Source organism: Mustela putorius, unplaced genomic scaffold, assembly GCF_011764305.1.
Source record: "Mustela putorius furo isolate JIRA1106 unplaced genomic scaffold, ASM1176430v1.1 tig00000738_pilon_pilon_pilon, whole genome shotgun sequence".
NCBI lineage: Eukaryota > Metazoa > Chordata > Mammalia > Carnivora > Mustelidae > Mustela > Mustela putorius.
The window spans coordinates 2,999,261-3,012,271 of NW_025421463.1; the positions used below are offsets into that span (position 1 = coordinate 2,999,261).

Below are 13,011 nucleotides of genomic sequence, written 5' to 3' on the forward strand. Positions count from 1 at the left end.
ATTCCTTTTGAAAGGGATAAAATTAAGATAACAAAATATTTTTTTAATGAAGTCATAATAGAGTTTCCTAACCAGAATCATTTTTTTTTAAAAGATTTTATTTATATGACACAGAGATCACAAGTAGGCAGAGAGGCAGGCAGAGAGAGAGGGGGAAGCAGGCTCCCTGCTCAGCAGAGAGCGCGATTCGATTCGGGGCTCAGTCCCAGGACCCTGAGATCACACCCGGAGCTGACAGCAGAGGTTTAACCCACTGAACTACCCAGGCACCCCCAGAATCATTTTTTAGGCAACTAGGAAACAGCAGATTTCCTGGTACCTGGAGATTTAGATTTCTATTACTGATATGATTAGTGTTAGAATTGGCAAGTGTAGGGGCACCTGGGTGGTTCCCTCGGTGAAGCGTCTGCCTTTAGCTCAGGTCATGATCCTGGAGTCCTGGCATCGAGCCCTGCATCAGGCCCCCTGCTCAGCCGGGAGTCGGCTTCCCCCTCTGCCTGCTGCTTCCCCTGCTTGTGCTCTCTCTGTCTCACTCTCGCTCTATCTCAAATAAATAAATCTTAAAAAAAAAAAAGAGTTTGCAAATTTTAACACATATTGGGTGTTTAATCCACATACATACTAGGTGTCTCAGAACAGTATATTTTAAAACACCAGATCATAAGGTAGAATGTCAAATATTAATTAGACCACTAATAGTTTTATCCTATAAAGCAACTGGATAAAAAGCATACTTCCATTTCGACAGACTTTTAAATCAAAATTCTTTTTTTTAATCAAAATTCTTATAATAATAAAGTAGAATGTGGAGAAAGAGAAACAATCTTCTTTGGAGACAAAAACAATTTTCTGTGGAGACAGAAAAACAATCATTGGCAAAATTGGGTAAGATATATGTGACCGAAAAAGTAAAATTTGTTACATATTTAAAAGCGTGTTTGACGAGTATATTTTCTGTATTAATACCAAGATATTTAACTTTCAGGTGGACCAGAGCAAGGACCGAGTGTGGAAGGTCTTAATGCACCAACGAAGGCTGGTTTAGGTAACAGGCCTACGACTCTATATTCTCATTCTGAAGGGCGCCTGGGTGGCTCAGTGGATTAAGCTTCTGCTTTCAGCTCAGGTCATGATCCCAGGGTCCTGGGATCGAGCCCCCCCTGGGGCTCTCTGCTCAGCGGGGAGCCTGCTTCCTTCTCTCTCTCTGCCTGCCTCTCTGCCTACTTGTGATCTCTGTCAGTCAAATAAATAAATAAAATCCTAAAAAAAAAAAAAATCTTACATTCTGATTTCGAGAGTGAGATTCATTAAGACAAAAAATGAATCCCGTCTTTACATTCTGCCAGGACTTTGTAGTCTAATACGGCATCATGACCATTAATCTATTAGTAAGATTTTATTGAGCAAAAAATCCTGGAGGGCAGAGCAGCTCCATCATTCCCATTGACTCAAGAACTTTTCTAGTATTTTCTTCTCCTAATTTCATTTTAGTGATCTTTAATGTTGCATTATTAGGGAATTTTATTCTGATATTAGTGCGTATTACATGGCATTAATTGGAAAGCAATACTTTGGTGAAAAATAGCTAAACTATTAGAAATGTTCTGGATATTTTCATCCGGTGTTAATGGCCTTGTAGGAGTTTGGGAGCAGATTTTGTGACTACTGCCACACGGCTCCAAAAGGAGGCGAGGGAAAGGAAAACTTCCCTAGATGCCTCTTTCATATTTGAAATGTAATGGGGTTAAATTCTCATATTAGGGCTAAATTTGAATCTTTCGTTGTTTGTGGCTTTATGCTGTCTTTTCCTCTTAAAATACATTCTCGTCTTTGTCAGAAAAAAGTTAAAATTTTATTCCTACTGAGTCTCTTAAACATAGAATATATATAGTCTTTGATTAAAGTTTACCCATAAAACAGTTTTTAAGGAACTCTTTAAAGTATATATTTTTGTGCAATTTAGAAAGTACTGGTATGAAATAATAGAATGGCTTATAATTCTTATTGGTTAATAGATAAAATCTGTATATAAGTCGAGGTGAAAAAGCTCATTGCTGCTTCAGTTAGTTGTATACGTAATGCCTGGCTAACTTAATGTTTTAAAGTAATTCTAAACGTTTTTGAAGAGCAGATCTTAATAGGAGGGTTTGTTCTAATATACAGAAGAAATGCTCCTGAAGAAAGCAGTGTGTAGGGCCAGGCCAGGCTCTTAATTTCTCTTCAGGGTGGTATGCAGAAAATGTTTTCTCTAAGTTTGGATACTACTTGGAAATACTGAGAAATTCCATTTAACCAAGCTCTAACTCTAAAATACACTCATGTTCGGGTCTTCTGGGAAATGTTACAGTCTCTTAAATAATGATATGTATCTTAGTTTTTTTTTCAGATACACTAAAAATAGAAAAATTATGTATTTCTATTGGCCTGACTTTCTATTTTTTATTTTTTGGCAGAGGTGTCCTCTATCATAAAAAAGAAACCAAATCAAGCCAAAAGAGGAGTGAGTATCACGTGTAAATACCTAATAGCTCGTCTCTGAGATAGCCACCTTTGTCACTTCCCACACTGTGGTGTCATACACGTGGCTTTGATGAAGAACCTATGCTTTGTGCAATGAGATGAATGTTAGACGTACTCAAGTTTTTCTAGAATGAGTTTTCAAAGAAATTTTTCCTTCGATGACAAAATTAAAAAAAAAAAATCAGCAGAGGCTCCGTGGGAGTGTCTGTTGTGTTTGCGTTTCTGTAAGCGATGCTATCGCTCGAGACTTAGAGGGTTGTCATCCGCAGAACTTTCAGAGACCACGATTCCCTTTAGGGTCCCCGTTCTGGAGGCAGGCGCCAAGGCAGCCACTTTGTCACTTAGTGGCTACATGATCTCGGTCAAGCCACTTAACTTGCCTCAGCTTGAGCTGCTCATCTGTGAACTGGGGTCGATGGTGATGCCAGCTTGACAGGGTCGTGAGGACTGAGTGAGAGAACGCTTGTGAAGCGCAGGTCACAGTGCCTGGCACGTCATAGACACCAGTCCACGTTAGCTGTTGCTGCGAAGCTTTCCAAAAGTTTGGGCAGAACCTAATCCTGTATATCTTCTAGCTTGGGGCCAAAAAAGGAAGTTTGGGCGCCCAGAAAGTGGCGAACACATGCTTTAATGAGATTGAAAAACAAGCCCGGGCTGTAGATAAAATGAAGGAACAGGAAGACCTTCTGGCCAGGGCGGCGCCTAAGGAAGAATCCATGTAAGTCTGACTTGCTTCTCCTAGTGTGTTTTTTTTTTTTTTTTTTTTTTTTTTTTTTTTTTTTTTTTTTTTTTTTTTTTTTAAAGATTTTATTTATTTATTTGACAGAGAGAAATTACAAGTAGGCAGAGAGGCAGGCAGAGAGAGAGAGAGGAGGAAGCAGGCTCCCTGCTGAGCAGAGAGCCCGATGCGGGACTCGATCCCAGGACCCTGAGATCATGACCTGAGCCGAAGGCAGCGGCTTAACCACTGAGCCACCCAGGCGCCCTCTCCTAGTGTGTTTTTAGTGAATAAAACTATTAATAATACAACTCGGAGATTTGCTTTCCAGATGCCACTGAATTTTGTGGGGAGGGGGGCTGCCTGGACTGGAGAAATTGGAATGATAATGTGGAGTCCCTTGAAGTCCAGCCAGTCAGCTCACATTTTATCTAAGAGGAGCACTGGAATGAGGGAATGTATTTTGGAGCGTGAGTTCCTCAGTGAGCTCAGGACAGACAGAATAGGGCAGAAACTGGAAGCCCCGGGGCCAGTCCAGAGAAGGCTGTGAGTATTCACTGAAGGCTCTTAGAGGCTTTGTTTGTGTTGGAAACAGAAGGGAGCGGCCCTCTGGAGAGTGCATGTGCTGGGTATAAAAGACCCGTGGGGAGAGATGCAGGGGGAGCACAACGCAGAAAGGAAAAGCAACTTGGGTTCCTAGTTCTTATGTGTGTTTGTTTTACTTATGTGCTATTCCTTCTTCCTTTCATGTGTGTTCTGTCAGTTTTGGCTTGAGTTACTGTAGACTGCATAATGAAGAAAATACTAATTTATGAGGTTTAATGCTGTGAGGATTAACTTAGTTAATGCTCATCAGAGCGCATCAGACAGTGCCTGGGGCGGAGTCCGTGCCCAGTCGGTGTGCTTTCTTACTGTTCATACTAACAGTTTGTGAAGGAACTTTCTGATGGCTAAGCCCAGAGAATTTGAAGTATAGGGGCGCCTGGGTGGCTCAGTGGGCTCAGGTCATGATCTCAGCGTCCTTGGATCGAGCCCCACGTCCGGCTCTCTGCTCGGCAGGGAGTCTGCTTCCCTTCCTCTCTCTCTGCCTGCCTCTCTGCCTGCTTGTGATCTCCCTCTCTCTGTCAAATAAATAAATAAAATCTTGAAAAAAAAAAAAAGAAGTATATTTCTCCTTGTCATTTAACTCAAAGAACGTAGGGGGCAGCACTAAACCATCTTTGGGTACATATGGTTTGAAATGCTTTCTGCAAAATGTTCTTCCAGCGGTCACAGACCTCACTTTAATTTCTCTAAGCTACGTTCTTGACCCTGGGGAGGCCAAATCTGAGGCTCTAGACTGCTTCTCTTGGTGTTTGGGATCGAGCTGTGTGCGGATTGCTGGTGCCTGGTTTTCCTGGAGCCTGTAAAATCCAGAGCCTGATCCCCTCGCTCTCTGCGGTGCAGGGGGCTGGAGATGAGCACAGTGACCTTAGAAGGCCAGCAGCCCTAGGTGGTAGCTTTCGTTAGGTCGGTCAGGTACAGCAGGAACGCAGAGATGTGGGCCCGGGTGTTAATGGATCTGACCTGGGAACCTGCTTTGACGGCTTCCTTGGCCCCATTCAGGACAGCCCTACCACTGTGCCCTCCCGCTCAGCCCCGGGGCAGCCCAGTTCTACCAAAGCAGAGCTGTGCCAGCCCAAGAAAACACACACTTTATCCTTAAGATGCGACAGACAGGTTAACTTCTGCAAGTTAATGTTTTCATGGCCATGAGTAGTTAGTTCAGTTCAGCAGCCAGGAACCGCAGTTTCCTCTTATCGGGCCTGGGAAATTCCGACTGGCCGGGCACGAGCCTGGCCTCACCTCCTGGCACGCAGCTCCTGGGCTTACCCTCAGGAGTGTGCACAGTTGTTGGTTGGGGGCGTGTGATGGGAAGAGGCAGAGCTTCTTCCCTTGTGTGATCTGAGCGGCTGCAAGCCCTCCTTTGAGCCAGGGACTGGGAAGCAGGGAATCCTGACTTCTTAATTCTAGCAGTGCTGCTGCCCCGTGTTACGGGAAGCCTGGGCAGTCAAGTGTGTGCTTTTCCTGGGCAGGAGAACCTCTCCCCACATCCGTTCCTCTTCTCCAGAAGAATCTGTTGCAACAGTTTTATCTGTTCACGATTTTCAGCAAATCTGTTGTCTTCCTCCATAAAGTATACTCAAAGCTGTTTTTTATTTTCTGAGTGATAAAACCTAGTGCATTGCCAGAATCCGTGTGTTCAGTAGGAATAATAGTAAAGAGAGCAAACTGCTCGGTCAAAACAAAACAAATTCTGCCTGGCTTACTAGGGAAGAAAACAGCAGACGCATTTTCTCTTTTTTTTCATTTTTTCCCCTATTTTCTATTGACTGTTTTTCTAGTAAGACATACCATTGTCGTTGACTGTTAATACAGAGAAATATATTTATGTTACTTCGGCATTTACACCGTGACTTACGAGGAATCCATGACATTTTACACAATTTTATAAAATGGATGATAGCATAGAGTTCCTGATAAAATACGTATATCACTTTTCAGGACCCCGACATTCTGTCGCTGTCTTACTAATATAAAATAGTTCTGCTGTTGCTGATAGAGGCATAGTTTTCCTTATGAAAAATTAAGTATTCATAACATTTTTAGAACTCTGGGAGTCTGGGACAGGTGCATTCCCCTTTGGTGCAACATTCATAACAGACATTTGATAACAGATCATTAGTGTCTGACTCGCAGCACAGTTTTAAATGCTCTCAGAAGCCTGATTATATAGAGATCCTCTGAAGAATCCTTTTGCAATTAAGTAACTCCTTCTTAATTTATCTATTTGTAAAGTCAAATGTGTGTGTGTGTGTGTGTGTGTGTGTGTGTGTGTTTAAATCAAGCAAACCAGTGAGACTCATCTTATCCTTTTGCTCTGTAATGTGGAAATATAAATGAAATATTAATCCAGATAAGGAATTCTGCCTTTTACTATCCTATATAACATAATTTCCGTATATGTTGTATTATTATGTAGCAGGTGGTACAAACCATTATATGATGATAGCTGATATGAACTAGAACAGGAAGGTGGGATCAGCAGCAACCAAAAAGTGGCTGTAAACTCGTTCAAATTTTCTTGAGCATCTACTCAAAAAAGACCTGGGGGTGGAGCCAATTTGCCTTCCTAATTATTAATTATGGAAAGAAGCACAAAGCTCAAATTATAAGCGACATGTTTAATTTTGCTTAGTGTTTGAACTCGAGAACACAGAATTAAAACCAAATTAAGGAGATTTGGTTTTTCTGGCAGCGTTTCATCACTGCGATTAGCCTACAAGGATCTTGAAATTCAAATGAAAAAGGACGAGAAGGTGAACATGAGCGGCCAAAAAAAGACCGAGTCCGAGAGACTCGGCATGGGATTTGGAAATTGCAGAAGGTACGTGGCTTCCAGGAATTAAACCCAGTTGCTGACCGTGAATGGTTTTTCCTTATTAACATCAGCTTGAAAAGTATTTTTTCTTGATTCCTTCCTTTTTTCAGCGTTTTCCCTTAATACTCAACATAGCACGAAAAATTCCAAATTTGATTCTCAAAAAAAAGGAAATAGGCCTGACTGGTCGCTAAACAGATGCCACAGACAGAATTGATATCTGTGACTATATTTTGTGTAATCAGGTTCTGGTCATCACTAAGGCTTTTTGATGCTGATGCCAAAAAATATACATACTATTTTTATTGCTCATGTTTTTAATCCCACTAATACATTTTTTTGTTGAGAGTATAGATTAAAATGTTCGCTCTTGGGGTGCCTGGGTGGCTCAGTGGGTTAAAGCCTCTGCCTTCGGCTCAGGTCATGATCTCAGGGTCCTGGGATCAAGCCCTGCATCGGGCTCTCTGCTCAGTGGGGAGTCTGCTTCCTCCCCTCTCTCTCTGCCTGCCTCTCCGCCTATTTGTGATCTCTGTCAAATGAATAAAATCTTTAAAATTAAAAAAAAAAAAACGTAAGACGTTCGTTCTTCAGTGAACCCAAATGTCTTCATGAGCGAATGTAACTTTTTCCCATTTTATTCTCTGTTTCCTCAAGTGGCATTTCACATTCCGTGACGTCAGACATGCAAACCATTGAACAGGAAACACCAATCATAGCAAAACCCAGAAAGAAGTACAGCGATGACAATGATGATTCATACTTTACTTCCAGCTCAAGGTAACCCGCTAAAAATCTACCTGCAGTGTTGTTTTGAAAAGCAGTGGTTAGCGAGGACTTACTCACTTATTGGCGTTAGGAGCAAATACAAATCCTTTGTTTCATGGCTTTTAAGAGCTCTAGCTGGAGTCCAGGGTGTCCTTTGGAAAAAACTGGGGAGGCTTTCACCCCATGCTTGCTAATACTAAGGTGTTTGATAATAAAAATCATCCAACAAGAGTTAAATTTAGAGGTAGGAATTTATGTTTCTCTAAGTGTGAAACGGGAGAAATATAGGAGGATCCCAGACGTCCAGATCCTTTCGTCTTGGGATACCTGCTTCCGAGCCTCCAGCGGGCGGGATGGAACATTAAGTCAACACTAGCGTGTGCGCCTCAATTCATGGAAGACGCTGGTGTGCTGGCGGCTCCCGGGCTGAGCTGGCTTCCGGTGGGTCAGTGTTCGCCGTCAGATGGGACAAGTTGCCTGACTCCAGTGTGAAGCCGACCATGGCTGAGGGCCGTGGTTCACGTTCAGGGGCCTGAGGGGGCAGAGAGGACAAGTTTAAACTCGAACCGACTCTCTGAGGTTCTTTCGAGAACCTGATCAGCACAGGGGAGTCCTGCTTTAAAAAGAACCACAGGCCTCTGGGCTGTTAACTGGAGGTGGCCGCCAGCCGGGAGGACACAGCGAGAAGAGCGTAGGCCCCGGCGCTGACGGCCTGGGTTCAGATCCTGACTGGGCCATTTAGTGACTGTGTGACCTTGTTCAAGTTACGCAGCCTCTGGGCTGCAGCTTCCTCATCGGTAAGTTAGGGATACTGGCATCTGCCGCGCAGGGTGCGGGGGTGGGTACGTGAGTTCATGCAAACGGAGCGTTTGGAACAGTGCTCCACTGTTGCTCGTGTTATGTTTAGTTGCTGTTATGATACAGAAACTCAGCTCGAGAGACCTGCGGCCCAGTCCGAATGGTTAATCCCTGTTGTTAGATGCTTACGCATGTCGAGGGCGTCCTTCAGGTTTGGAGTCCAGGAAAACCGAGGAGGTGTCCGTCAGTAATGGGCTCCGTCCCTCATGCCTGGGAGGGCATTGCTGTCATCTGGCGGTTGCGTAGGCTTCAGGTGTTTTCCTGCGTATAAAGTGGACAGTACACCTGACATGTGTCGCGCGTACACACGCCTGTTCACTGTGAACTACAGGCCAGTGGTGAGAGGTACTTTTCAAAGTCCCAAGACTAGTCCTAGCCTTCTCACGTAGCTTCCCATTATTTCAAGTCCGGATGTTTTACCCGAAAACCCGAGTAGTTCAGTAGTTCAGTGGTGTGCCTGGTCAGTGTTGTCAGAGACGGGCGGGTTTCTCTTTCCTGCCGAGGGTCACCTGGATAACACACCAGGTTTTGGTTTCCTTACAGGTCGCTCCCAAAGCATGCCTTTTAAACGTTTTTAAATACATTTTCTACAGAATCAAACTCGACTTCTAACCTGATTTGGGAGCTGCTCACACGCCAGCTTATTTCAGATTCTCTCCTTAAACGAGCGAGCATAGAAGCATAGAAGAGTAAAGAAATTTCAAGTGAAATCAGCCCTGCTGCTTGGCAGCCAAGTTGCAAACAAATGGCTGCAAGTGAAGTTATCCATGGGATGGGCCCTGAGAAACTTCTGGAGAATGTCACTGGCTCTAGGTCACTGATCGGCTCCCGGGGGACTTTTTTCTGCCTTTGTCAGGAGTCTCAGGAATCATGTAGGTTTCTCTTTCTCCAGAAGCTTAGAGAGTTGGTCCTAAGGCGTTTGCTCTATGCAGTAATTATGATTTGAAACGTGGGAGTAGGTGTTTCCACACGCACCACACTTGATGGGCTCCCACCAGAGACACCGGAGCGCGGGGTCCTCCCCTGCAGGTTGTGTCCCAGGAGCAGGGGTCCCTTTTCCAGCCCTGCTCTGTCGTAACACTGCTAGTGGAACAAGGACACTGTTAGTTCTCCGGCAGCTGAGGGAAAGCAGACATGGCCCCTGGGAGAGCCAGCGTCTGAGCTCCGCCAAGAGCTCGCACTGCCTCCAAATTATTCATTAGCCCATTAGAACTTGGACGTTATGAATTATGAAAGAGTGCTGTTTCTATTAAAAATAAGATCCACCGTATCTTTGGGCTTTTTTAAATTGAGTTCCATTACATTCAGGATCTAAACAGCATAATTATACACTGAGTACAAAATAATGACACCAGAACAATTTGCTCAGCCCCGTGCGGCCGGGGTAGACAGTCAGTCGTCCCAGCAACACATCGCATACGTGCTGCTGTTGGGGTGCTTTATCAAGGGGTTGTAACAGCGTCCTCAGGGTTGGATGCGGACCGAGCGCGAGAGCAAAAACACGAGTGACAAGAACCAGGATCTAGGAATGAGAATTAGAAAATCAGTAAAGATTTGGAAATCGGAGACGGCTCTTGTGTTTCTGAGGCCAGGCAAGTGTCCCACAGCCCCGGTCGTCAGTCAGCCCTTCCAGTGGACCTGTGGCCTGGTGGGCCAGCCAACTGTGCCCCCAAGGGGTGCCGCACGCCTCTCGCATCTGTCCACGCACGGAGAGCTCACCCCTACGCCTAGGCATCCCAGCACCCGGAACGCTGCACAGTGTCCCTGCTGATCAGTAGGAGCCCAGCAGAATGGCTCGCGCCCTCCTGAATCTTCAGCAGTCCAGTCATTGAAAAACTGATGCCCTTAAATTCCAAGATAAGCACTTTGGCTTATGGGAATGAAGACTATTTCCTTGGAGTGACAACTAGATCTACAAAATCCTAAATCCCAGCCGCTCTGAGTGGTGAGGAGTCTGGAAGCCCCAACCACACCCTGTCCAGTGCTTCCTGCCCCACCCCGCCCCGCCCCCAGCATCCTCCAGGGGACCCTACGGCCCCATCGCCCCCCACTCCCTCTCATCCTCAAGGTAGCCGTCCGGTCCAGGGGCAGCTCCCTGAAGAACAATGCCTCTGCTTCACACCTCCCTGGGTTTGTGAGCTTGAATCAGCCAGCCCAGAGGGCAGGGACCGGACATGTGTCCTCACCCTGCATCCTCATCCAGCAAAGTACCAGCCCCTCATGGATGCTTACTAAGTACTTTTTAAATTTCTCATTGACTTGATCTTAATCCTTTCACTTGGGCCTTATAAATAAGTCTCTCAGATAATTGAAGGTGACTTTCCGGGCCCGTGTGCCTCCCACATTTTGGAAGCCCTGTTTCTCTGAACCACTTGAAGACTCTGTCCAAGTCTCCTCTCAAGAGGGGAGAGCACAGGGCTCCAGGCTCACGGAGAGAGCTGGGCCCGTTCCCCGCTGACAGGCAGATCTGCTCTGAACCTCCATCAGCCTTCCTGGGGAGACAAGGCCCGTGTAACGAGCTTTTGCTCTTTGCTCTTAATGACCCCCTCGCTAGAGAAAGCAGAAGCCACTTTTGGAAATTCTGCTTGCTTTCTATTAGCCATGTAAAGTCACACACCATCTGCTTTAAACAGCAAGCTTATCCCTTCTTGCCTTTTTTTTTAAACCAAGAAGAGGATGTTTGTTCTCAACATTCCCACCCCCAAAAACCTTAGCTCATCTGGGCCCTTGGCTTGTCTGTTCTCGAAGGTTCCTGCTGCCCCCTTTGATTACAGGCCCCTCTGGCCGCCCGGGCTTTCCGTCTCTGTAGGACTTCTTAGGACGTCAGAGCTGGGTGCTCACCGCGTATCCCATGAGCTGCTTTCCTTACTGAGCAGAAAGCCTGGGTGACATGTTTGAAAGTCTGGACAGCCTCTTGCACCATCCTTCCTTTCCCAGGACCTGAGCCTTGGAATCCGCCCCTTCCAAACGTCTCGAACCCCACCTTTAAAAGGAGCGCGTATCTGGCAGAGCCGTTTTCCACCCCAGGCTGTTGTGAATCCTGAGGAGCCCAGGCACGTCCCCCTCCCCCATCAGTCTCTGCCGCGTTCCAGACAGACCCTGCTGCTCGTGGTCAGAGAGTGCGCGGTCACCACACAGGACCAAAGCTGCCATTGAGTTGTGCTCTCGGAGCAAGGCCCTGCTCGGTGAGGCTCGGCTGATGAGAGGGTAAACTGATCTAGAAGGCCGGCATCTTAATCTAGAAGGCCGGCATCTTACAGACCAAGTTTGCTCCAAGCTCCAGGCTGCAGAGTGGTCCAGGGATCGGGCGTCCAGAGCCATGCGTCCGACCCGAGGAGGGGGCCGGGAGCATCCCTTACCTGAAGTGATGGGGAGTTGTTGGGACTGATGGCTTCCACGGGGGCTACGACAGCAGGGAGTGCCAACAAGGTCCTAGTGCTTTGGTGGGATTTTTGTTGTGACTACCTAATTAGGTAGAACTAGAAGCAAAGAGAACAAAATAAGTCACCTCCTGTGGGTAAAGACACTCAGAGCTGTCGTATGCTAGCGGATGGGCTAGGTTTTGCTGCAGTGACAACCATCCCCCATCTTAAAGGCTGACACGATGGTGGTTTACTTCTCGTTCAGCTGAGGGTACAGGTGGTTGTCCAGATGACCTGGCCTTTGGGTGGCACCTTGGTTTTCCTGATGGATGGAGTCTTCTCCTGCCTGAGGCTATAGCACCTGGAAAACACCACCTTGTCTTCCGTGGGGCGTGGGAAGGGGGCACTGGGCACTTCAGAGGCCTGGGAAATGGCTCTCCTCATACCTGCTCCTGTCTCAGTGGTCAGCTCTAGTCCCGTGGCCACTCCCACATTCAAGGACCAGGAAGTACAGTGTGGACGACACCAGGAAGGTCTCCCAAGTCACTGCCACTCTGTTACATACAGGTACTTGGACGAGCCAGTGGAGTTCCGAAGCAGCTCTTTTTCTAGCTGGGAAGACAGTTCAGACTCCTACTGGAGAAAAGAGACCATCAAAGATGCTGACGCCATCCTGAAGACCACAGGCTATTCAGACAGGTACGAACACAAAACAGAGGGAGTGGAACTCGTGAGGCCACACATCTCTAGGGAAATTCTCTAAAAATTAGTCAATGATTTTTTTTTTTTTTTAAAGATTTTATTTATTTATTTGACAGAGAGAGACCACGAGTAGGCAGAGAGGCAGGCAGAGAGAGAGAGAGAGGAGGAAGCAGGCTCCTGCTGAGCAGAGAGCCCGATGCGGGACTCGATCCCAGGACCCCGAGATCATGACCTGAGCCGAAGGCAGCGGCTTAACCCACTGAGCCACCCAGGCGCCCAAATTAGTCAATGATTTTATTCAACAATCGCAAGAATATTCTTTGCATCCTGGTCTCTTTTCTACCACTGCGGTCTTGCCTTTCCAGAATGTCCTATAAATGGAATCATACAGTAACTGGCCTTGTAGACAGGCTTTTTTTTTCTTTTCCTAGTGCATTTGAGACTCTGGTCGTAATGTTGTGTGTCTTCCTCTTCTCTGTTGAGTCATTTCTCTGTTCACCTGCCGAAGGACCATCTCTAGTTGTTCGTGATTATGAATGAAACACTTTTTACCCTCCTGTCCAAACCAGGTTGCTGTTGAGAGTACAAGGAGACATGACGAGGGTTGGACAAGAGGTGCAGCCTGGGCGTGTGCTGGGTGACAGGAGGATTCTCCTTTGGTGTCC

The 13,011-nt window shown here is 46.2% G+C and overlaps 1 protein-coding gene across 2 annotated transcripts in view; it reads left to right on the forward strand.

Moving 5' to 3' along the window:
* The window catches only part of ARFGAP3 (ADP ribosylation factor GTPase activating protein 3), a 46,396-nt gene that overhangs the window by 19,334 nt on the left and 14,051 nt on the right, over window positions 1-13,011 (forward strand). For both annotated transcript variants that reach the window (XR_006607788.1, XM_004771188.3), the window contains exons 7-12: window positions 986-1,045; window positions 2,454-2,500; window positions 3,096-3,238; window positions 6,537-6,665; window positions 7,314-7,436; window positions 12,212-12,343. Coding sequence is in view for 1 of the 2 variants with exons in the window: in XM_004771188.3 (XP_004771245.1) it covers window positions 986-1,045; window positions 2,454-2,500; window positions 3,096-3,238; window positions 6,537-6,665; window positions 7,314-7,436; window positions 12,212-12,343 (634 nt within the window). In the remaining variant the exon portion in view is untranslated. The remainder of the gene's footprint in view (window positions 1-985; window positions 1,046-2,453; window positions 2,501-3,095; window positions 3,239-6,536; window positions 6,666-7,313; window positions 7,437-12,211; window positions 12,344-13,011) is intronic.